The sequence below is a fragment of the Xenopus laevis genome, chromosome 7L (assembly GCF_017654675.1).
Source record: "Xenopus laevis strain J_2021 chromosome 7L, Xenopus_laevis_v10.1, whole genome shotgun sequence".
NCBI classification, from domain to species: domain Eukaryota; kingdom Metazoa; phylum Chordata; class Amphibia; order Anura; family Pipidae; genus Xenopus; species Xenopus laevis.
In genome coordinates this window covers 30,614,457-30,640,158 of record NC_054383.1, presented here as the reverse complement: position 1 = coordinate 30,640,158, position 25,702 = coordinate 30,614,457, and the positions used below count along the sequence as shown (strand labels likewise).

The 25,702-nt window shown below is 39.0% G+C and overlaps 1 protein-coding gene across 3 annotated transcripts in view; it reads right to left on the bottom strand.

The window, feature by feature from the left end:
• Positions 1-226: 226 nt before the first annotated feature.
• Positions 227-25,702, bottom strand: part of r3hcc1l.L (R3H domain and coiled-coil containing 1 like L homeolog) — a 31,567-nt gene continuing 6,091 nt past the window's right edge. For 2 of the 3 annotated variants that reach the window (XM_041568730.1, XM_041568729.1), the window contains exons 2-8: positions 13,140-14,701; positions 11,300-11,469; positions 9,856-9,926; positions 9,663-9,758; positions 5,570-5,710; positions 2,955-3,038; positions 227-2,669 (exon numbers count right to left, since the gene is read on the bottom strand). In XM_041568730.1, coding sequence (XP_041424664.1) covers positions 2,617-2,669; positions 2,955-3,038; positions 5,570-5,710; positions 9,663-9,758; positions 9,856-9,926; positions 11,300-11,469; positions 13,140-14,678 — 2,154 coding nt within the window. In that variant the 5' untranslated portion in view covers positions 14,679-14,701 and the 3' untranslated portion in view covers positions 227-2,616. The remainder of the gene's footprint in view (positions 2,670-2,954; positions 3,039-5,569; positions 5,711-9,662; positions 9,759-9,855; positions 9,927-11,299; positions 11,470-13,139; positions 14,702-25,702) is intronic. The other variant, XM_018225274.2, reaches the window with a different exon arrangement.

The following is a 25,702-nucleotide window of genomic DNA, read 5'->3' as shown; positions in this document are numbered from 1 at the left end:
CAAAAGAGCATACCAACCCTTTAACATAATATCATCTCTGCTATTATATATATATATATATATATATATATATATATATATATATATATATATATATATATATATATATATATATATATATAGTTTTGATGAATTATCACTCACACACACACACTTGCGGACCCAGGTGTACAAGGGTAGGACTCCACTAGCGTTTTCGGGCGCAATCCAATGCGCTACGACAAAACGCATGCGACAAAAACAAGGTAATAGAATTGTCGCATGTCGTCGCAGCGTTGACAACTCTATTACTTACCTTATTTTTGTTGCATGTAACAAGTCACAGCTTGTCGGATTGCGGCGAAAACGCTTGTGGAGTTCTACCCTAACAAGCAGGGGAATCAATGGCTCTTTAGATATTATTGGTAAAAGAAAACCCTAGCAAAGCACCAATAGCTTAAGCCTGTCTTAAGAGCTTTGAGTTGTAACGTAGCAAAGTTCAGAAGGGCAGCTAATTGTCCATCAATGATATAAACCAAGCCTAATAGAGTGTATTCAAATTTATTTATTTTTTTTGCATATTTGCATTTATAAGCAGAAGCTGCCATTTGTTTGTGCCAAGACATTCTTCTTTATTAGCACCTTTTATTTATTCCCATTTGATTTAGATGATGTTGTTGGAGGACTCTTCAACTGAGCAAAACACATGGCAGGTCCCATTCATATGTATAACTGCATACACTGAAGAAAGGAATTAGTGCATCTAGTAAAGCTACAAGCTCGGGACTGTGCACAGGGAGAAAAAAAATCCAGTAAACACTAAACACATTTTCCATTCTATGATCAGGTAGTATTTAACTCTTAATTAAAATATGTTGGGTATTCTCTACTTGACAGGGTATATTTTCTTTAAGGAGGCTTTGCTTTATATATAGAAAAATACAGAAAGATTTATGGATAATTTGACGACAGAGCTGAAATGAGAAAGTGTTAAGAATGGGTTAATCAACATTTATTCTTTATTAGCTCTTGAAGCTTCTAACCAAGTCAGAGTTAGGCACCTCCCAGGGATTATAATCATTTATCTGATACTCGGATTGCTCCTGTTAGCAAAAAAAACCTGCACTGGCCTGAGATATTACAGTTCGGCTAAAAGCTGAACTTTAACAAAATGCCGGCCTTTTTACTCTACTGTTCAAGCATGCGGCCATTTTAGAGCAAGGAAGCAGAAGAGGATGATCACTCAGGCCAGTGCACAACAGGACCACCAACCTAGAATACAGGTAAGTGTGCTTAACATTTTCACCCACTACGGATTTAACCTTTCCTCCGAGTAAGTGACAATATATAATCTGTTAAAAATATATCCCGTTTAACTTTTATCTGGATGGAGAATAGGGTTTCCACCTTTCCTCCCGACTAACTCCGGTGGGGTCAGTGACAAAGCAGGGGCAGACCATGACGTGATGGGGCGGGGCCATGAAGTGATGGGGCAGGGACTGTGACATCAGGGGCTGGGCTATGATGTGGCGATTGGTAGATTGCCGCGTCCATCAAGAAATTCTGCCTGGTTTTCCTAATTTGAAAAACCGGGCAGGCAGTGTTGACTCGAAAAGCCCTTCAAAAAAACGGGCTGTCCAGGTCAAAACCGGACAGGTGGCAACCCAAATGGAGAAACAGCACAGATTCAACCTTTTCAAAAAAAAAAAAGATATAGTTCTCACCTTAAATTAGGGCTGCACAGAATCCAGGATTCAGCCTTTTTAAGCAAGATCTGGATTCGGCTGAATCCTTGTGTCTGGCCGAACCGAATTTACATATGCAAATTAGGGGCGTGGAGGGAAATCACAACTTCACACACAAAATAAGGAAGTAAAACATTTTTTCCCACTTTGTCTCCTTCCTGACCCTCATTTGCATATGCAAATTCAGATTCGGCCAAATCTTTCACAAAGGATTCGGCTGAATCCCAAATAGTGGTTTCGGTGCATCCCTGCCGTAAATGTAGAACTTATTCTTATTATTATTATTACTTATTATTATAAGTTGATTGAACTAAAAATATATTTTTTTTTGCAAAGCCAAGTGATCACAGTAAAATAAGCACTCTGCCATAGAAGTAGTAAATGTTCTATTCTACCACAAACGTTCTGTTAACTACAAGCTCTGGCACATCACAATGTTTAGCAGGGGTTACTCAGTATTTTCCAGTCTGTGGATTTTCCTGGGGCTTGAGGATGCTGCCGCAAGAACGCGCCTTTAGAATTTAAGTTATCTCTGGCACCCAAGCGAAAGATTAGATGACAATAAAGATATACACAGGCTTATCAGGAAGGAGCTGCATTGATAACATGATGGGCCCATTTAGAGTGCAAGTTAGCGGCCATTGTTGCCCTGTGTATGAGGCAGGTAGATCAAATGCAGTAAACGGATCACTCAGTGACCACTGCAAATCTCTCGCACTTCTCCCTACTATTTCTGCTGTGCGAGTCTCTTTATTCTTTCTCTGCCAAACAAAGGCTCTATGAATGGGTCACTCAGCGCATGTGTTCCAGGCTAGAATCTTTTATTCTTCTTCAGAGGTCTTCTGTTATAGATGCATGTCATTCTCCTCGCTGTGTTCAAACATCGGAGTCATCACCTGCCTTCCCAGGCATCCTCACGCTGCTTAGCTTCTAAATGCCTTCTCTCTGGAAAAGAAAGGAAAACGCTTTGAAGGACTGTATTCCCGTCTTGGATGCCCCTGTAGCAACCCAACCATAAGATATTGAAAAAACCAATTAAACGGTAGATAAGGAGGATATTTATCAGCTGAAAACGTTTCCTTCTCCCTTGGCCACAGTCAGAGCGCAAGTGAACAGACAATTTAAAGGACCAGGAACAGCAAATAATTTCTAAAAAGTGTGCTACGACAAAAAGACGCCAACACATATTAAACTGTAAAATCGCTAAGTCTTTATTAAGAAATAACTTACGGAAACTCCGCTTGTGCTCCTCTTCAGAAACGGCAACGATCCATCCTGCAGCACACGATTTCTCCTCCCTGGCTACAGTATCTCCTATAAGGAAGGCAGGGAGAAGAAAAGTAGCGTCGCAAGATGGATCGTCGTTTCTGAAGAGCGCAAGCGGAGTTTCCGTAAGTTATTTCTTAACAAACTTAGTTTAAAGGGGTTATTCACCTTTAAATTAACTTTCAGTATGATGTAGACTGAGAGTGATATTCTGAGACAATTTGCAATTGGTTTTCATTTTTTATTATTTGTGGTTTTTGAGTTATTTGGCTTTTTATTCAGCAGCTTTCCAGTTTGCAGTTTCAGCCGTCTGGTTGCTAGGGTCCAAATTACCTTAGCAACTATGCACTGATTTGAATAAGAGACTAGAGTATGAATAGGAGAGGCCTGAATAGAAAGATGAGCAATAAAAAGTAGCAACAACAATGCATTTGTAGCCTTACACAGCTTTTGTTTTTAGTTGGGGTCGCTGACCCCCATTTGAAAGCTGGAAAGAATCAGAAGAAGAAGGCAAATAATTCAAAAACTATAAAAAATAATGAAGACCAATTGAAAAGTTGCTTTGAATTGTCCATTCTATAACATACTAAAAGTGAGTTTGAAGGTGAACCACCCCTTTAATATGTGTTGGTGTCTTTTTTTCGTAGCATACTATTGCATTTTTAAATTTTTAAATTTTTTTTTGCTGTTACTGGTCCTTTAAGACAAGCTTCAATAGCAGTAAATATACAGTAGTATTTCACAAATGTTTCTGCTATATTGAGGGAACCAAAATGTTTTAATTGCTTAATTACTTGTTTGTGCTGCATTTAGCAGATATGTAGCTACATTTATAACCATAAATGTGTAGCCTTGGAGAGCAATTGTTTTTAGATGGGGTCAGTGACCCCCATTTGAAATCTGGAAAGAGTCAGAAGAAGACGAATGCAAATAATTAAAAACATTAACAATAAATAATGAAGACCAATTCAAAAGTTCCTTGGAATTGGCCATTGTATAATTTATAGTTTAGAACACCTGCACAGAGAACAAACATTTTCTGTATCTTACATTAGAGTCATATGAGCTGATCTCTTTATAGCTCCTCCCTCTCCTCTTCCTCTTTTATGGCTATTTGACATGTTGCTATTTCTTTGTATATGACACTTGACATGAACCATATGATGTATTTGGAGATGCAGCAGCTTTGGAATACTGCAACATCACTACAGCAAACTTAATGCTTTATGGCATCTGGTCGCTAGTGATGTGCGGGTCAGGGTTTCCTTGACCCACACCCGACCCTAACCTGCCCTGCTACAACCCGCACCCGCGCTTCCGGGGTCCTTTTGTAGACCCTCGCCGACCCGCCCCTTACATCACAATGACATCACAAAAGGGGAGGGGGCAAGCAGACGCGAGACTATAAAACCGGAGCCTGGAAGTCAGATGCCGGCATTTGAAGGTGGCGGGCGGGGAGAGCATACCCATACATCAGGGTATGAAAAAGTAATATCAGTAATGAATTCAGCCGCACTTAGTATAACAGTGATACAGGCCGCAAGCCTTCCAGGACAGGCAGAGGTATATAATACTCATGCAACTTTAATATATACACAACAGCAAATGTTTGGAGAAGAGAAACTGGCAACTAAACGGCAACTGCCAACGCTTCAATTAATCTATGTAAATCAGCACCAGCAGTTCTGTGAGCTCCATCTGGTGGCAATATGTAGAACATGGAATTTGGCAAAATCAAATATCTTAAAGAGGTACTAACATTAAAAAAAAACCAACAATGATCAACAATCATTATAGAACCAGTTTTCCCACCCGAGTTTCTCATTAAATTCTCCTTTTAAACCACAAGCTGAAAAATGCCAATTAATAGCCCTGCCGTAGCAACTTCTGTATTTCTAACTAAGGCTTCATTTTTTTAAACCCTTCAGCTTTAAGATCTCCGTGTCTGGTATATAATATATATATATATATAGTGGATGAATTATATACATGCATGCTTAAGGTTAAGGCCAGAATGGGACCTATTATCCAGAATGCACAGTACCTGGGGTTTTCCGGGTAACAGATCGTTCCATAATTTGGAATATATAATAGAAATAAAGGCTGGTTTTGCCTCCAATAAGGATTAATTATATCTTAGTTGGGATCAAGTACAAGCTACTGTTTTATTATTATAGGAAAAAAAGGAAATCATTTTTATATTGTGGACTATTTGGATAAAACTGAGTCTTTGGGAGACGGCCTTTCAGAAATTCTGAGCCTTCTGGATAATGAGTTTCTGGATAACTGATCCCATACCTGTATACATGAGTCTGCATAATAATGGACTAAAATAAAAGTCAATATGACTGAATCTATGACTGTAAAAACAAGCAGCAACATATTGCTAAACCAGAACATGTAAACCTGTGACATTTTTTATTTTTTTTGGAAGACGAGGATACACTTTGGGGATTGTAATAAAACTAGAAAACGGGTGCCAACTGATTTCTCGCACACCATTAAGATTCCCCCCGTGCATTAAGCCACCCATTCCTCTAAAACAGAAAACTCAGTGTTTTTTCATTGCTTCCCCTTACCTTTTGCTTCTTTTAGCTTTTTACGTTCTGCCTCCCGTTCAGCTTTGGTCTGTGTGCTGCGCACTCCCAGGGCACCAATCACGAGTCTCCTTGCAAGAACCGCAGACGTTTCTGGACGCTCTTTAGCAGGCTGCAGAAACTCTACGGCACATAAGAAACATATTAAAAGGAAAGCACATAATGATACCTGGAACTGCAACGCATAAAACCCAATAGTAGCTCCTGGGAAATCTCATTTCTCAGATCGATCACCCAGTACACTCTGCTAGCTTCGAGTTCCTTTCTTTCTTCTATAAAATTATGTTTTGAATAGCTGGCAGTTTTTAAAAGCTTAATAATGCTATGGTCCATGTTTATATTAATGAGGTCCTTATGAATATTTTTAAAAACACTAATATGGTTGCTAGCGGACAAAAGTATAATAGCCACCCCATCAGGGATAGAAAGCCATTTTTAGAGGGGACACTGCCATTCAGATACTGGTTGTTTTGAAACGTTTTAAAGTACAGGTACGGGACCTGTTATACAGAACGCTCAGGACATGGTGTTTTCTGGATAACAGATCTTTCCCTAACTTGGATCTTAATACATTAAGGGGGTTATTTACTAAACCCCGAATTCAAAAATAATGAAAAATTCTGAATTTTTCGTAATTTATTAAACCCCGAGGATGGAAAAGTCAGAATCTGAAAATTCGGCATCTCAGACCCGTTGAGGTTGCATATAAGTCAATGGGAGAAGTCCCAAGGATTTTTTTGATGTGCGCTGGGTTTCGTGCAATACCCCGGGCAAAAATCTGAGTTTTTGGATGAAAAATCAGGAAAAAAAATCTGATTTTTTTCCCGCAAAGCAAAGTTTTGGGAAAATGTAATAATAAATAAGCGTTAAAAACCCAAGCTGATTTGATCGGAGTTTGTAGCAAAAAATATTGAGATAAATTCGCACTTTGATAAATAAACCTACTACAAAATCATGTAAATATTAAATAAACCCAAGAGGCTGGTTTTGCTTCCCGTTATCTGGAAAACCCCAGTTCCCGAGCATTCTGGATAACAGGTCCCATAACTATACTATGGAGACTGGTTGGTTTGAAGAGCAGGCAAGTGTGCATGTACCATGTCGCTCAGTTTATGATGCAAATAGCTTAAAGAAGTGGAGCAATATTAAGGCTATAATTCCTATGGCCCAAGTAAGGTTTTGATCAGTTCAGGCTGTAAGCTGATTGGTCAGATACCATGTAAGGCCACAATTATCCACAAACAAGCTATTGTGGTCACAAAAAAAGTAACCACTTGTAATTTAAAATGAGGTTGCTGTCAGTAATTTACACTGCTGGCAATGGTGTAGAGTCTGTCTCATTTTGTTTTTCACTTGAAATGGAAGCTGCCTGGAGGGTATTCATTTATTTACAGTATGCCACACATAATTTACAATTATCCTTAATATAGTTATATAGTGACAGTATAATTCATATTTCAGTCCCTGCTCCACAATATGAGGTCTTCATCACCTTCACACACAATATGGACAATTTACCTGTCTTGTTTTTTGTTTTTTTTTGGATTGGGGGAATAAACCCAAATGCCTTGGAGAAACTCAGGCTGCAAGGTTGTATCACTAACCGCTGAGCTAATATACTGCTAGAATTACGGCACCTTACACGTAACAAGAGCAAAGAGTCAGGGCCGGGCCAAGGTATTTTGGCACCCTAGGCAAGGGCTTCAATCAGTGCCCCCCCCCACCCGGCCCTACATTATCATTTTCCACCTTACCATTCATACTGCCCCCTGTACCTGTGCCAGCAGTCATTATGTTGCCCCCTGTACCTGTGCCAGGGCCTATCATATTACCCCTATTTATACCTGTGCCAACGGCAGTCAATCACTCAGATTACCCCCAAGCCCCCAATCTGTACTTGTGCCAGCATAAGACAAAACATCCGTCATAGTGTTACCCCCAGTCTGTAATTATGCCAGCAGCAACCAAAAAAATCCATCATATTGCCCCTAATTTGTACCTGTGCCAGCAGAAGCCAAAAATCCATCATAATGCCCCGAACATCTGTGTACCTGTGCCACCAGCTATCATATTACCCCCATTTGTACCTGTGCCATCAGCAATCCCTCATATTGCCCCCAATCTGTACCTGTGCCAGCAGGAGCCAAAAATCCACCATATTGCCCACAAATATGTTGCTGTGCCAGCAGCAGCCAAGAGGGAGGTGGGGAGTGCCCACAGTACAAATCACAGGCAAGAGGGGGTTGGAATAGGCGGTTTATACAATTAAAAAACTAATAAAGGCCAATCAAACCAGGGTTTAAAAAAAGAAAACAAAATCCCCCTAAAAGTGCGCCCCCCATAATGATTGCGCCCTAGGCGGCCACCTACTCTGCCTACCCCTAAGTTCCGGCCCTACAAACAGTTATACATAGTAGTCACAGAAATCAGATTGAGGACTATCAGAGAGCTCCTAGCAGCATAACCTGCTCTCTACTTGTAAGCCAGAAAGCATCTGTTTCATGCTGGTTCTGTTACCCTAACCCATAATATTATGATATCAGCCAGTCCAGTCTACTATTTTACATTTTCAGGTGTTCCCAGACAATAATTATTCCACACAGACAGCAGCAATACAAAGTATTCATTTTCATACTGCGATGGTCAGAGCATTTCAGGTAAGTGTTTTTCCCTTTTTTTCTTCCTCTTATTAAAGAGTTTATATTCCCTGTTCAGGAGTTTATGAAAGTCTAACTTTGTTCTTTATGCTTTAATGTTTCACAGGCCTGTTACCGTCGATGAGATTTTTAATACCATGACAGCTCGAGGACTGAAACAAAGTCAAACTACATTGCTATATTGATGCAGTTTAAAGGAAAATGCGCTTTCTAAATTCAAGGATGTTTGTTCCACACTATAAGAAAAAAAAAAATCCTTTATATATCAAAGTGCCCAAAAAATTATTCATATTTAATTTTGTCTATACATTCCAAAACAAGCAGGGTCTTTGGTACCCACAGATATTTAGTCACCCAAAAAAAGAACCAGTGAAAAATGGTCTCTTAATATTGGTGGTACTTATTATATAGTTATCAAATTTAGAGAATTTACAACCAGGATAACAGAGGTGTTAACAAAATTTATTTATTCTAAAACATAAATAGACAAAGTGGGATAAAAAGACTTATTTGTGGTTTACTTTTTGAAAGCAATGAATTTTGTTAACGGGGAACTAGCTCGAAAATGAAAAATTAATATAAACTTCAGCATACTGAAATACGAAACTTTGTAATACAATCAATTAAATATTCTGCATTGTTTCTGAAATAATCATGTTTATGTTCACTATCCCTCTCTCAGCATCTGTTTTACTTCATTCTGTCTTCATGCAGGAGCTGGGTGTCAGATATTCATGGACAGTTTGATAAAATATATCTTATAGGGGGGCTCCTTTTGCCTAGAATATGGATTAGAGCTCACTCTATTAAAATCACCAGAGATCATGTCTCTCTACATGCAGAATTTGTGCAAAAGGCAGTTATTTTGTTAGATTTTGTTTGTACCAGAATCAGTTATTTGAGAGAGCTCTAATACATCTGCTAGGAAAGGAAGCCCTCTATAAGGGTAGGACTACATGGACGTTTTCGGAGCGATCTGTCACGCTGCGACAAAACGCCGGCGACAAATCGCATTCGACAGAAAAAAGGTAAGTGAATGCATTGTCGGATGAAGTCGCAGCGTTGATCCAACGCAACACGACTGTTGGATGCAGACGCTGCATCCGACAGTCGTGTCGAGTTGGATCAACGCTGCGACTTCATCCGACAATGCATTCACTTACCTTATTTCCGTTGCACTTGATTTGTCACCGGCATTGCCGTCGCATGCGATTAGTCGCTGCCCTTTTGTTGCAGCGCTTCGGATCGTGCCGAAAACATCCGTTTAGTCCTACCCTAAGATATATTGGATCATTAACAAAATTCATTGCTTTCTTCCCCTTTAAGATGAACTGTGCTTGCTTGTGAACTTCTCCTTTTGCGTCTCTTGCTAAGAAGAACTAACAATCTAACAGTACTAAGCTATATTTTCTACGTACCAGAGCATGCCCTTGCTTTGGCTTTAGAGGCCCTCGTGGCTTGTGACAGGGGTCGAACTTTAACCATTGGATTTTTGCTACTGAGTGCATCACGAGCTAGGAAGAAATGACAGTAAAGCGGTTAAAATAAATAGATAAATAAAGGGAAGCAAAAGCTGCAATTATTAAAAAGTGAATATGTTTGCAATCATACCTGATATAGGACTAGAGAATAAACCAAGGGCATGAGTATCATCCACCCATTTGATATCAAATCCTTTCTTTCTGTTGAAGAGAGAACAAAAACAGCGAGTCTTTAACATTCAGCTTATTGTATATTAACACACTTTAGTAAATAAAAGCACTCATCTGAAGCCTTATATGGACAGGTGACAAGATTTCCTTTATGCTAAAAATGGTTATAAAACGCAAATCAGCAATGGTGCTCAGTGATGTCATCAGTTCTAATAGGAGCTTAGTGATGTCATTTCTGTCACATGACCCACTGAAACGTGTATTATAATAAATAAAGTACCCCCTGTTGCAATATATAGTGAATAAAGTACCCCCTTTTGTAAAATATAGGGATATTATAAGTGACCGAGGAGCTTCATGACCATATAAAAACACGAGGCCGAAGGCCGAGTGTTTTTATACAGGTCATGGAACTCCGAGGTAACTTCTAATATCCTCATATTTTACAACTGGGGGTACTTTATTTATTATAATACACAAATTTCAATGAGTCATGTGACAGAAATGACATCAGAACTCACCGTTTATAACTGATGACATCAGAACTCACCGTTTATAAGGATACAATTTACAGGATATTCATGGCTTTTGTGTATTATATGAGGATATTAAAAGTCACCTCTGAGTTTCATTACCTGTATAAAAACATTTGGTTTTTTTATGGTATTGGAACTCTTCAGTAACTTATAATATCCTGATATTTTACAAGAGGGTGTTATTCACTATATAATCTACAGCCCTCTTTATTTAAAGCTAGAGCACTACCTTTGTTCCAGGATCTCAACAACCCCCCATCCTGGTGTTACCCTCTGCTCCCTGTACGTTCCACTTCTCCTTACTCACCCGCTCTCTTCTCACCCATCCATTTTCCTTTGCTGCATCCCACCCATCATTCCACCGTTGCTTGTTTCAATCCATTACCGTTTGGCTACTTTCTGTCAGCGCCACCTTGTTTCCCTCCAGCCGGTCTATTCCCTACATGTGCCCCCTTTCTCCCTGTCTGTTCCCCTCTACTACCTTGCCCGCCTATCCCAACTCTGGATGGGGGCTTGGTTTAAAACAATCACTGTATTTCCTGCTATAAAGTTAAAAAATAATATTATTATTTTGCCACCTTCCATACTAACCGTGTGCTTCCCTGACTAAAAGAACATCAGGGCTCAAAGAAATTCAAGCTTGCATTAACAGCAATGCAGATTATTTTGGCTGTGGGACTACTCCAGGCAAAACAATTGTGTTTATTCTCTATACTAATTTGCATCATCCCATGCTTCTCTGCCACCCGGCAAGGTACCAGACCATTGAAAGCAGCTAAATTATAAAAGGAATCAATAGCCGGTTGTGCAAAGGAATTACTTTTATTACGGAGCCCCAATGGTGCATTAACACAACACACTACTCACTGGTAGCTGGCAAATGCTCGAATTAAATCCTCAGTCTTAAATTCAGACGGAAATTCATAAATCTCGATCACATGGGCCAGTTCTAAGTCTCCCAACTCTGGTTCTTTAGCTTCATAGTCATAATAGTTATATCTTGGCTCTTGAAGAACCTTTTCACCCCTATTTGTCAGCTACAAAAAAAAAACAAAAAAAACAAAACAAATTATATTATTATAAAATGTACCATATTGGCAATGGTATAATTAAAATTGACCTCGTAGAGACAAAACAAGGGCTGTATGTCTGTGTAATGTCTCATGTACTGGGATCATTTACTCAGCAGGCCTATAGATTTAATCACATGAATGCTGTACTTCAACCATGAAGCCGATTTCTGCTACACTGTTTCAACAGTCAGAACAACCAGTTCAGAGCATTAAAAGTTAAAGATAGATACTAAAATGCTATGAAAATGCTGCACAGGTATGGGACCTGTTATCCAGAATACTCGGGACCTGGGGTTTTCCAGATAAGGGATTTTTCTATAATTTGGATCTTCATACCTTAAGTCTACCAGAAAATCATGTAAACATTAAATAAACCCAATAGGCTGGTTTTGCTTCCAATAAGGATTAATTATATCTTAGTTGGGATCAAGTACAAGCTGCTGTTTTATTATTACAGAGAAAAAGGAAGTCATTTTGAAAAATTTATATTATTTGATTATAATGGAGTCTATGGGAGATGTCCTTTCCGTAATGCTGAGCTTTCTGGATAATGGGTTTCCAGATAACAGATCCAATACCTGTACTAAATGTCATGTTATTTTTAATCTTGGTTGAGTTCCTCTTTACACTGCACAGATATACAAACTTAAATATGCAGATCGATAAGCATCTGACCGTAACCCGCCTGCGCCCCAGGCCGAAATATTGATTCACCTCTAGTTATAGACTCACACCCTCCCCATCTCTGATGTCACAAAGTGGCCATGTTGTGGTTTGGTAGCGGTAGGGGCCGGGTAGTGGCAAATTGAATCCTTAGCTAAAATGACTTACACTTTAGTGATGTGTGGGTCAACCTAAAACCTGCAGGTGACTCATCTTTCCTCTAGTCTACACGCATTAGCCAATTACAGTGCATGTGATATTTTGGGTTTTCTTTAGGAAAAACACAAAAGAAATTATTGCATTGCATTATAGCATTTTTGCAAACCAAAGCAGCTATTACTTTAAAACATACATCTGCATTTCTGGGCAAGAGCTGTTACATGTGCCATAAACCCCCCTATTAACTTAATATCAAGACAACTTAATATCGAGACGAAAATGCCACGTGTTTTAAAGGAGATGTAAACTCATTTTATAAACTTAGGGGCCCCTACACAAGACCCCATACTCTCAGCTCCACGACTGCCCAGAATGGCTCTGCTTCCCAATAACTGAGCTATACAGGGTGGTGGCATGTCCGGGCATGTAAATTCCTATCATTGACTACATACTGCTGATCACCAAACCGTAGCATGAACACTGGAAGCCTATCTGTTCCTAGCTTGCCGTATGCTGGTCTGCAATAGCTGTCAGATAGCCAAAGACTGGCTATAGCAGAACTCTGTATTTTGATTTGAGGTTTGGGTGGAATAGGGCAATTCTGGGTTGGTTGATGTAGTTGGGCAGGGAGGCCTACGATTGGGCCTATACTTACAATATGAATTTACTTCTCCTTAACCTCTAACCTACTGCATATGTCATAAGTATGGCTTGTATTACAGTGGAACATTGATCCTGAGGATTACGTCTATATAAAATATAAAAATATGAACAGATTTTTGAATCTGGGTCAAATTCCGCTACATCTTTACCTCTTCCAGAAGATGAGGTTCGAGACATTCCCCGTCATCATTAAAAAGAGAATCCCAGCTCTCATCAACATCAGCACACTCAGCCAGGTCTTGATTTTCCAACGAAGCCCCTGAAGAAGTCACATTATTGCTTCTACTGGAGTCCTTTTTATGAAGCTTGTTAGTGCTGCTGAATGAACCTGTTACATCAGTCCCAGCCAATGTATTGTGTGCCCCTGAGCAAGCCAACGGTAGCCCTGAATTAGTACATGGTTTGTCTGTGCTCCTCTCTTCTCCACTTTCACTGGCTGAACTTCCCTCGCCCCCACCCATAGGTGCAGAATTGCGTGACTCTGGATCGTTAAAGACTACAGCAATTTGGGAGGAAGGGATGTCAGGCATTTTATCCCCGCTGCTTTCACACCCCTTCAAATCTGTGGCATTTCCATCTGAGTCAGTGCTACTGGGATTGCTAACAGGGACAATGCCCCCATCCTTCCATTCATTCTCTACTACACTTGGTATCAAATCCGATTTCACGTTAATATTATTTTCTTGTTTTTCGCATAATGCCCCAGATCCATTTATTGTTGCTTCATCAGAACAAATTGCAAGCTGCTCGGCTTTCTCTGTACAGATATTAATATCAGTGGCAGAGATGACTACAGCACTATATAAATCGCAATGGGATCCATCCCCCAAGCAATCAGTGGTATTGCTGGGATTGTGTGTTACATGATCAAAACTGCCGGATGGGAAACTGGCCACCAAGTCTGACATTTCACTGTCAGCCGCAGACACCGATCCTGTTTTTATTACCTGCTCCTCACTGTGCAATAACCTGCATAAGCTCCGAGCCACATTCTCCTTTAACTCTGTCTTGGCTGCACTATGCACATCTAACTTGCTAGACTGACACCACTCCTTGATGTGATCTTCCCTTCTGGAGCTATTTTGTTCCCCATCACTCTCTGCTAAGCCTGGTTTTGTGTTCTCAAGCTGTTCTGGAAGTCTGTGACAGTCGGAATTGCTCTGGGCCACAACCTGTTCATCTTGCTTTGACAGAGCAGAGTTCTGACTAGTTGTAATAGAATCAACAGGAGATGTAGCCACGAGACTATTATCGGAGCCCAGTAACAATGCCTCCTTTGCCTCATTAATTCCTATCATGTTAACTGATTCGCATAACAAAGCAGCAGCCTCGCCTTCAGTTCTTTGCGCCACCTGATTCCTTTTATTTCCATCCCTGTGTTTCTGTGCTATAGGGGTCCTTGAAAGTTTCCCATCCTTGACTTGTGGCCCAGTGACCCTTGATCCAGGGGTTGCTTTGCCTTCTCCTCGTGCATGGCGGCCTATAGATTTCTTATGGGAAATTCTTTTCTCAGTCTTTGCCTGACCCTGTGCATCACAAGTATGATCACTGCTTTGCTCGGTGGTATTTTCAAGGGCGAATTCCAGTTCTGTCTCTTGCGTTGCATTTCCCCGTCTAGCTTTCGGCACATACAGCTCCTTGTCAGGCCTCCGAGGACGAGGTCTGCACTTGTCCAATTTATCCTGCATATTAGCAAATGTTTGTGTATTACCTGTGGAGAAGGGAGACAGATACAACTGATCAAGTACACAAGGGGAAAATAAAACATGAAGGACGCAGAGAGTCACATTTTTTGAGTCTTTAGAATAATAACAGAAACATGGATGATGGGATAACCAGAAGGAGCACACAGGCGATTGATAATGGTGGTTATAAATGAATAATTGTATGTATGAAAGGTATGACATCTAAGGATGCAGTTTGAGCCTCTTTTAACCTATGCAATGATCAATTGGAGGTTAAGGTTATAAAGAAATATCAATAGAAGGTGTATTACGAGACCAGTATGTTTAAAAAATGTATAATTTATTGCTTACACGTAATTCTCTAAAAAAACTGGCCAGCCAGGAAACATAATCAATAAATTAATAAATATGCATAATATTGCTAATTGAATCCAGGTGGGTAATCACTCTTTAAATGTAAGTACAGTAATATATGTAATATAGTTACTGTTCCTTGGTTGTGGCGTATGCTTATAGACTGGCAAAAAAGAAAGCTGTGAGTTGTAGTTCAGCAAGATGGAATTGCTAATTGAATCCAGGCGGGTAATCACTCTTTAAATGTAAGTACAGTAATATATGTAATACAGTTACTGTTCCTTGGTTGTGGCGTATGCTTATAGACTGGCAAAAAAGAAAGCTGTGAGTTGTAGTTCAGCAAGATGGAAACGTTATTACAGACTTGGAGTGTGGATCAGAACTTTCCCATATGGCGAAGCATATGGGAAATTTCTGATCCACACTTTAAGTTATTATGTGTAAGCAATAAATTGTACATTTTTTTAACATACTGGTCTCATAATACACCTTCTATTGATATTTCTCTATATTGAATTTTATCCTCAATAGGACCTTAAGGATTGAAGGTGTCCTTTTTTGACCAGTAAACTAATAACTTTCCCTTAATGTCACAAGACTTCAAATTGTAAGAGGTTAAGGTTCTGTTTTTACTTACAGATGCTGCATCTTGTGCAGTGACTGTCTGACAGCAAGTGCTTCTATATTCTGATAATATGAAAGACAACTCTCATTTTCAGATCTTTGTTCTTCAGTGTGTCATACTGCTCGGTGCTTAGTTTCAGCCCCGGGGATGCCTCACATCTGCATTTACAGTACATCTCCCAGAAAATATAAATGGAGTTCAGGAAGAGACATGTTGCCGCCATTGTTATTATTTCACCTGAGGGATTTAGCTTACAATGAATGGTTCTGACCCAGGCTACGCTGCTGCATTAAATAAAGCATCCCAGGCATCAGTATGTACTGAAGTCCTTGCAGGCAGGTCCACCACCATCTACTGGATCCATTTGTAGGTCAGTTATCTACTCAGCACTGAAGGTTTTATTAGTGCTTTATAAATTATTATAAAAATAAATGCTATTGTGTTTATAACTCTCAAGCCCCCATCAGCCATTTAGCCAAACTGACCCCTTTGGCCCACCACATGGCAAACAATCTGCTCTCATTTGGCACATGGTGGGCCCAATTTGGCAGCCAAAAGTTACCAGTGTCTGACTGGCTTTGATTAAAAGAGTCTCTGCCATATAAATGAAGGAACTTCTGTTGCGGACGTGTCTTTGTCGGCCAATACGATTGTTCTGCTACATAAACACACAAACTAGGGAAGAGTTTTTCATATTCTTGTGAAGCTGTGCTTGGCAAAAGTAGAAAATCATTTTGATTTCATTTAGCAGAGCAATGCAAATCAAATCCAAATGCCCATTGATGTTTGCTCATTGTTATAAATGGCCGACTGTAATATCAAATAGACTTACGTGCTTCCCACTGCTGAGGGATGCCCAAATTAGCAATGCCCAGTTCAGCAGCAGAGACCAATAACAGCAGGCAGTTTAGTTTAGCCAGAATATATAATGTAAAACCTAAATGCTCTCATTGTGGGGATGAGAACTGCTGGGGTTTAGCAGCATGGTATTCCCTAAGGTTTGCTTTAGTGCAAATCCATACAAGTTATAATAAATCAAGAAACATAAGGTTTAAAAGCTCATTCTCTATAATAAATCTGTACTATAAATAAGGCTTTTTATGTAATAAAAAGTAAATAAGAACAAAGAGGTAAACAAGATGTAGTATACAATTAAAACCCAATGCTTTTTAAACACTTCACATAGCACTGTACCCCCTTATCCAGAAGCCCGTTATCCAGAAAGTGCCATATTCCCATAAAGGCCATTTTTTCTCTGTAGTAATACAGAAGCTTGCTACAAAGTTGCATAAACATGGCTATTCTACTGGGTTTATATAATGCTTCTTTTTTTTTTTTTTTTTTAAAGTAGTATGGTGATAAAAAATATTTAGAAATACAGGTATGGGACCAGTTATCCAGAATGCCCAGGATAACCGATCTTTATGTAATTTGTATCTTCATACCTTACGTCCACTAGAAAATAATTTAAACATAAAATAAACCCAATAGGCTGGTTTTGCTTCCATTAAGGATTAATTATATCTTAGTTTGGATCAAGTACAAGCTACGGTTTTATTATTACAGAGAAAAGGAAATCATTTTAAAAAATTTTGAATTATCTGATTCAAGTGGAGTCTATGGGAGACGGCGTTCCTGTAATGCAGAGCTTTGTGGATAATGGGTTTGCAGATAACAGATCCCACACCTGTGCGATTTCATTATTACAGAGAAAAAGGAATCATTTTTAAAAATGTGCATTATTAGAATAAAATGGGAGTCTATGGGAGAAAGGCTTTCTGTAATTTGGAGCTTTCTGCATAATAGGTTTCTGGATAAAGGATCCCAAACCTGTACCCTGGAGGTACCAAGCATTCTGGATAATAGATTCCATACCTATATAAGCATTTGTTAATCTTGCACTACAACATCCAGGATCCTTTGGGCAGCTAAAGACAAACACCAAGATGCCAAGCTCTAATTAATGGTATGACCCAGTCAGACCTCTCCAGCTGTCTACAATTCTAGTTCTCCAAGCACCGCAGTCTACACTTTATGTTTATAGAACTCTGCAGCAATTTCTAATATTCTGACATTTAAGATTATGGGGCAATGAATTTTAAACAGATTTATAATAAACAGAAGATGACATTCGGTCGGTTGCAAGATAAGGCAACATGATGGTACAGCTCAGTAGCGCTGCAGTGTTCATGCACTAAATGCAGGATTCAGACAAATCCCCTCAACTTGATGCTGCTAAGCGTTAAGGCAAACCAAATCTAAACAGCAAGTGGCAGTAGACGCATTTTTTCAAGTTGAACTTGCGCTGAACATACACTTCAACTATTCTAATTAAGAAATATCTTTGGCTTTTGATGTTTCTTGCACTAAAGGGTTTAAAAATTAAAGCAATACAGCTTTACAACTTCCTGTGGCTCTCCTAACACTTTGGGGGTTATTTATCAAGGCCCGAATTTATCTCAGTATTTCTAATATCAAACAACTCAGAATTCCCGATTGGACCTTATTTATGAAGAAAAAAGCCAGAAAAAATAGGGTCGGCCAAACTTGAATTGTTCTGAGTTGTCCGCAAAAACGATGTTTTCGGAGTACGGACATCAGCGCAGACACTAGGACCTTCCCCACTGACTTATACAGGACCTCGAGAGCTTTTAGATGCTGGGGTTTCGGATTCTGAGTTTAGACCATCGGACTTTAATAAATATCGAAAAATACATAATTTTTATTTTTGCTCTGAAAACTACGAATTATTCGAGGTTCGGATATTCAGACCATGATAAATAACCCCCAAGTAGTTAATCAAAGCACTGCTAGACAGATAATCCCTCTGTATAGAGATCTCCTCTTTAGAACAATGCCTAAAGCTGGGAGAAAGGAGGGGTTTGTTTATACAGAGCTCATTATCCGTGTCAGAGACCAATGAGCAGGATGGCAATATTTTGTAGGTTAGGGTCGGGTGCAGGTTGAGTTTTTCCTGATCCACACATTGCTAGTAAACATTCCGTTCTGCAGATGCCGGAATGCAAGCAGTGCTACATAAAGCTATACAATTGTACGGCACTGGCCAATTGCATAACAAATAACTACGGCTGATTGGTGTCCTTGGTTTAACATTTGAAAATCAACTTGCAATAATACTGCACTTCTTACATTATTTAAAAAAAATATATATTTAATAAAATCCTTAAAGGGGTTGTTCACCTTTAAATGAACTCCCAGTGTGTTATAGAGTGTTGAATTTAAAGCAACTTTTCAATTGGTCTTCATTATTTATTTTTAATAGTTTTTAAATTATTTGCCTTTTTCTTTTGACTTTTTCCATCTTTCGAATGGGGGTCACTGACCCCATCTAAAAACAAATGCTCTGTAAGGCTACAAATGTATTGTTATTGCTGCTTTTTATGACTCATCTTTGTATTCAGGCCTCTCCTATGCATATTCCAGTTTCTTATTCAAATCAGTGCATGGTTGTTAGGGTAATTTGGACCCTAGCAACCAGATTGTTGACATTAGAAACTGAATAGAATAAAAAGCTAAATAAAAACCACGAATAATAAAAAATGAAAACCAACTGCAAATCACTCTCTACAGCATACTAAAAGTTAATTTAACAACCTTTTTAAGAACAACTATATTGTGAGCAAATTCAAGTAAATAAATCGGACATAAAAGAGATGTTCAGCTAGTCTGTACTAATAATGTTACTAGAGGCCTGTTACCTGTGTATCTATGAGAGTAGCCCTGATGCACTCGACAAGCCTGTTTTGCCTTTGTGTTTTTATAAGAACACTAGGAAAACAGATGTTCCTTCCTTGCGGTGTACTCAAAGCACAAAATCTCTAATTAATGAAATACCGTTATCAAGAAGAAAAAAGTGGGGACAGAGAAGATATATAAAGACTTCACAAACACTAGCGCTCACATTAAAATAGTGTGCTATAGAGCAGCAAATAGAAACACTGGTAGCCTATGCCTCTGGTCACACAATTGATTGGTGTTTTCAACAATGGTAGGTAGATACAGCGAACTGTGGCCTCCTCCTTATCTGAAAAACCAAACCCAGAGAGCACTGCACTGAAACTGTACAATGGGTTAGATAATGGCATCAATTATATTGAAGCAGGCAATGTAAATTATACTTTGGAATAGTTTAGTACAATGATTGATTGATATCAAGGCACAACACTGTAAAAGTACTTGGTTACGCTGTACATAAGGCGCTGTATACCAATTCTAAAGGGTTGTTTACCTTAAAATTAACTTTTAGCCTGATGTAGAGAGTGATATTCAGAGAATTTGCAATTGGTTTTCATTTTTTATGATTTGTGATTGTTGAGGTATTTAGCTTTTTATTCAGCAGCTCTCCAGTTTACAATTTTAGCAATCTGGTTGCTAAGGTCCAAATTACCCTAGCAACCATGCATTGATTTGAATAAGAGACTGGTATAGGAATAGGAGAGGCCTGAATAGAAAGAGAAAGAATAAAAAGTAGCAATAACAATAGATTTGTAGCCTTACAGAGCAATGGGTTTTTAGATGGGGTCAGTGACCCCCATTTGAAAGCTGGAAAGAAGAAGAAGGCAATAATTTAAAAACTATAAAAAGGAAAAAATGAAGATAAATAAAATACTAGAGAATCATGTAAATAACATCAGTAGGATTGTTTTGCTGCCAATAAAGCGTAATCCTATCTTAGTTTGCATCAAGTATAAGCTATCGTTTTTTTTTACTATAGACAAAAATGAAATCCTTTTAAAAAGGTGGATTTTTTTGGATAAAATGAAACCTGTGGAGGCAGCCATACCGTAATTCTCAGCTTTCTGGAGAACAGGTTTCCGTATAATGGATCCCGTACCTGTACCATACCCTCGGTATAGGTCCTCTATACTTTCTGCACATCATTTTCACTCGTCATAAATTTTTTCCTGTGGTACTTTAATCTTGCAGCACAATAACATTCTTCCTAACGGTGGCCAGGCGCACCAATAATATCGTACGATATTTTATGATATTTGGTGCGTGTATGGTGGGAGACGAGCCGATGACTTGGGTACCAGTCGGTTCGCCGATCGGGCTGGCTGGAATATTTTGATCGGGCGCCTTTGAAGGAAGCCAAACATCGGCCATTGTTAGTGCTGAATAGTCAGATAAAGGTCGAATTCTATTGTTTCTACCGGTGTTGCTGTGGGTAACTGCTCTTTTTTAATTTTGCACCTATGTTAGTAGCTGAACCCATTGGATTTTTCTCTTGGATACATCTACATCTAAATCCTCTCTCTTAAAGAGGCGGTTCACCTTTAAAGGGGTGGTTCACGTTTAAGGTAACTTTAAGTATAATATAGAACGGCCAATTCCAAGCAACTTCAGTTGGTTGTCATGGTTTATTTTTAATAGTTTTATAGTTATTTACCTTTTTCTTCTGACTCTTTTTTGACAGTTTTTAAATGGGCGTCGCTGATCTCTTCCAAAAACCAGATGCTCAGTAAGGCTACAAATGTATTGTTATTGTCTATTATTAAAATTAATGCAGGGTTGCTAGGGTAGTTCTGACCTTAGCAACCAGATGGCTGAAATTGTAAGCTGAAGAGCTGTTGAATAAAAAGCTAAATAACCATAAATAATAAAAAATGAAAACCAATTGCATTGTCTCAGAATATCCCTCTCTACATCATACTAAAAGCTATCTCAGAGGTGAACAACAGCTTTAAGGTTAACTCTATGGCAATCACATTTCAGTTGGGTTATTTTATCTGCTGCCATTCTGGCCCTAAAATATCTTATATTACCATGGTGCATAGGACCAAATCGCTAAATCTAAAACATATGTTTAATATATAATGTGTTTCTTTTCCCTCAACATCCAGAGATGCCTAAAACTAATTGCACGGTGCTGCTGAGATTGGAGAGAACAGGAGATCATCCGAATAGCAAAGTGCGACCTGAGGGCGTTATTACACCGCTAGACTCATTTTCCCAAGGAAATCTCCCTAATGTTTACACGAGAAATGCAATTTCTATCTTCCAGCCCAATGTAGGCCAAGGAAAGAGAAAGTACACACTTCTGCAAATCCCTTGTAATAGAAGGTTGTATTAGTCCTCGTGATCTTGCTATCAATGGGAGTATATGCGGGGGAAGACTGTGCTATTTCAAACGCGATGATGAAACATAAAATAAATGGTGGTGTATCCCAATATGCCACCCAGGAGAGGTTTTTTTTTTTGGACTACGCAATATTTAGATGTCGTTTATAAAGTAGAAATTATTTAGAATTAGAATGATGGGGATATTTACTTTTAATCATGAATTTATAAAGTCCTGCATGTCAATTCCAGGTCTGTCCTGTTTATCAATTACACGCTCCTGTGGTATTAGGACTGAACATCACACTCACAATCCCCTGACTCTGATCCGCGATTCAATTCTCAGATTTTTATCCTAATACAGGTATGGGACCTGAATTCTCAGGACCTGGGGTTTTCTGGATAACGGACCTTTCCGTAATTTGGATCTTCATGCCCTACGTCTACTAGAAAATCATGTAAATATTAAATAAACCCAAATAGGCAGGTTTTGCTTTCAATAAGGATTTATTATATCTTAGCTTGGAACAAGTATAGGTTACCGTTTTATTATTGCAGAGAATCATTTTTAAACATTTGGATAAAATGAAGTCTAAGACCGATGACCTTATAAGACCGATCTGCCCATACAGACCTGGCAGCTCTGCTTTAAATACATAGTTATAATAGGGTTTAATGTATTTTAATACTGAAACAAGATAGAGCGATCGCACACCCACAGCAGTCCTTGGCAATCGATTGTAGCTTGGTGCTCAGTATGAGAGGACACGGCAGCCTCCAAAATGTATCAGGAAAAGGAAATACTGGCACACAGAGCATTTGCAGCAGGTAAACCTTGCTTTAATTCAAAAAGTGCGGAATTTGCAACGTTTCGGGGTCACGCATGCTTGAGAAAGGGGCGTGACCCCGAAACGTTGCACATTCCGCACTTTTTGAATTAAAGCAAGGTTTACCTGCTGCAAATGCTCTGTGTGCCAGTATTTCCTTTTCTTAATGTATTTTAAGCCATTCTTAATATCTAGTATGTGCAATTTACATTAAATACATTACAGATATTTTCGCCATAAATAAAGATTTAAATTGTTATAAATTATTTATTCTTATAGATCAGGATCAGTGTCACGTACATATGGAGTTTTTAGTGCAACACTTGATGATGTCCTAGTATGGACTCGGTACTGGTGTCTCTCCTCTGTGTCACCTTTATAATCACCGCGCTTGGCTAGCGAATGTGGTCACAGTGAAGTAATGTGCCTTGACCGATATGAAGATACAAGCGACTTCCTGAAGCATGGTAAAATTGCCAGGGACACACATGGCTACTCAGGAACAAGGTCAAAAGGAGGAGAGATGTAACCTCAAGTGACAGAAGTCTTTTTCTGTGGAATGATTTTTTTTTTTTAAATCCAAGAAACTACAAGTCCCAGTGTCCCTTGGCAATCAACAGCCAATCACTCTCTAACTAAAGATGGCTAGAGCAGGGGTGTTTTTACATGCAGCCTTCCAGCACTGGTAAACTACAACTCTCAGCACTGCTCAGCTGCATTAATTGGTCATGGTGGTGCAGGAAAGGCTGAACAATAGTGATGTGTAAATCTGACCTGTTTCGCTTTGCCAAAAATTAGTAAAAGATTTGCCGAAATGCATTGAAGTTTATGGGCGACAACATTATTTTGATGCTCAACAATTTGTGGGACAAATTTGTTGAGCATCAAGAGGAAAACTTTGGGCAACTTCGGAAAACGAATCGTTGCGTGTGATTAGCCCCGTCGATTTTTCATTTTAACCAGCTCAGAGTGAGGGAAGGCGTTCAGGGAGATTGGTCGCCGCAAAGACGAGCCGATTAGTCGCCAGGCGACTAAATCTCCCCAAAACGCCCAGTGTGGCCTTACCCTTAAGGTATGAAGATCCAAATTATGGAAAGATCCATTATCTGAAAAGCCCTGAGCATTCTGGATAACAGGCCCTATACCTGTACTATTAAAAAAGTATATTGTGAAAATTATTTATTTACATGAAGCATGGTTTTACATTAGCGCTGTTTTATCCAATGTATTTTTAGAGACCTACATTGTTTGGGGGTATAGTTTTCCTTTAAAATAGACTCCCAGTCACTCTCCCCCACCCCCTTTTAAGAGATATGCAAATGCGCCCCTGCAACAAACAGCACGATATGAGGCCAGCAAAAATGGAACCATGTTGCGATTAGCAAAAAACAGCAGCTACAGTCTGTCTGGGGATCTGCCAGGCTCTGCTGTGGGATACAGAGGCATAACAATAAAGCAGCATGCTGGAAACCATAAAGTGCCATACTGACTACAGGTCTTCGTTTTACAAGAGCGCAGCAATGTGCATTGATAATTCATATATAAAAGTATTGGAAAACACCTGGGAAACAAAGCAAAAGAATGAACAGAAAGCTTAAAGAAGAAGGAAAGGCTAAAATTAAATAAGCTTTACCAGAAAGGTCTATATAAACACATCAGTAAACCCTCAAAGTAATGCTGCTCTGAGTCCTCTGTCAAAATAAACACAGCATTTCTTTCCTTTCCTATTGTGTATGCATGGGCTTCTGTATAAGACTTCCTGTTTTCATCTTTAACCTCCAGGGCTTGGGCTTGAGCATGCTCAGTTTGCTCCTCTCCCCCTCCCTCCCTGCTGTAATCTGAGCCCAGAGCTGAGTGAGCAGGAAAACTCAGGCAGGATGTGATGTCACACCAAGTGACTATGGCAGCTGCTATCCTAAACAAACAGAGAGCTTCTAGAGCTGTTTACTCAGGTATGGTAAAGCATTCTACAGAATAAATAGCATTATAGCTTGCACTATTGTGGCTAATCTATTGGCAATAAAATGCCTCTGTAGCTTTCCTTCTCCTTTAAGGTAAGAACAACTAGCGATTGTTTGTTTTATGGATGGAGAATGTGAGGGGCTAACCCCACTGGATCCCACTTATATGTATCCCTAACAGAGACACTTATTTCACTATTTATTATAAGGCATGCACTGAATCCCAGATTTGATTCAGGCAAATCTGAGCTTAATTTTTTTTGGATTTGGCTGAATTGAATGCAAACCCTTCATAACTGTTCATGCACAAAAAAAAAAAAAAAAGGGATTCGATTCGGTATTCACCCGAATCCGTACCCCCGGATTCTGGAATTCCAAACCATAAAAAGCAGAGGGTTTTTTCTTTTTTTTTGGAATTTCAGTCTGTTTTATACCATCATTTTCTAATTATGCCTTCCATTTGCGTATACAGGTATGGGACCTGTTATACTTGGTAATGCTTGGGACCTGGGGCTTTCCAGATCTTTCCATAATTTGAATCTTCATACCTTAGGAACAGTTCAGTGTAAAAACAAAAACTGGGTAAATAAATAGGCTGTGCAAAATAAAAAAAAATGTTTCTAATATAGTTAGTTAGCCAAAAATGTAATTTGTTAAGGCTGGAGTGACTGGATGTCATACATAACAGAGCAGAACACTACTTCCTGCTTTTTAGCTCTTTTTAACTCTGTGTTAGTCAATGACTTGGAGGGGGGGCACATGGGACAAAAGTGAGTTTCAGTGAGTTTGCAATTGATCTTAAGCATTCAGCTCACAATTCGATAAGTATAATTGCATATAAAACCAACATCAAACAGGTAAACACGTCTATTAGAAACATTTTTTATTTTGCATGGGCTATCTATTTAGCCAGTTTTTATTTTCATACTGTACAATTCCTTTAAGCCTACTAGAAATTCATGTAAACATTAAATAAACCCAATAGCCTGGATTTTCCTCCATTAAGGATTATTTACATCCTAGTTGGGATCAGGTACAAGGTACTGTTTTATTATTATAGAGAAAAGTAAATAATTTTTTAAAAATGTGGATTATTTGGATAAAATGGAGTCTATGGGAGGCGGCCTTTAATTCAGAGCTTTCTGGATAATGGTTTTCCGGATAACGGATCTCATACCT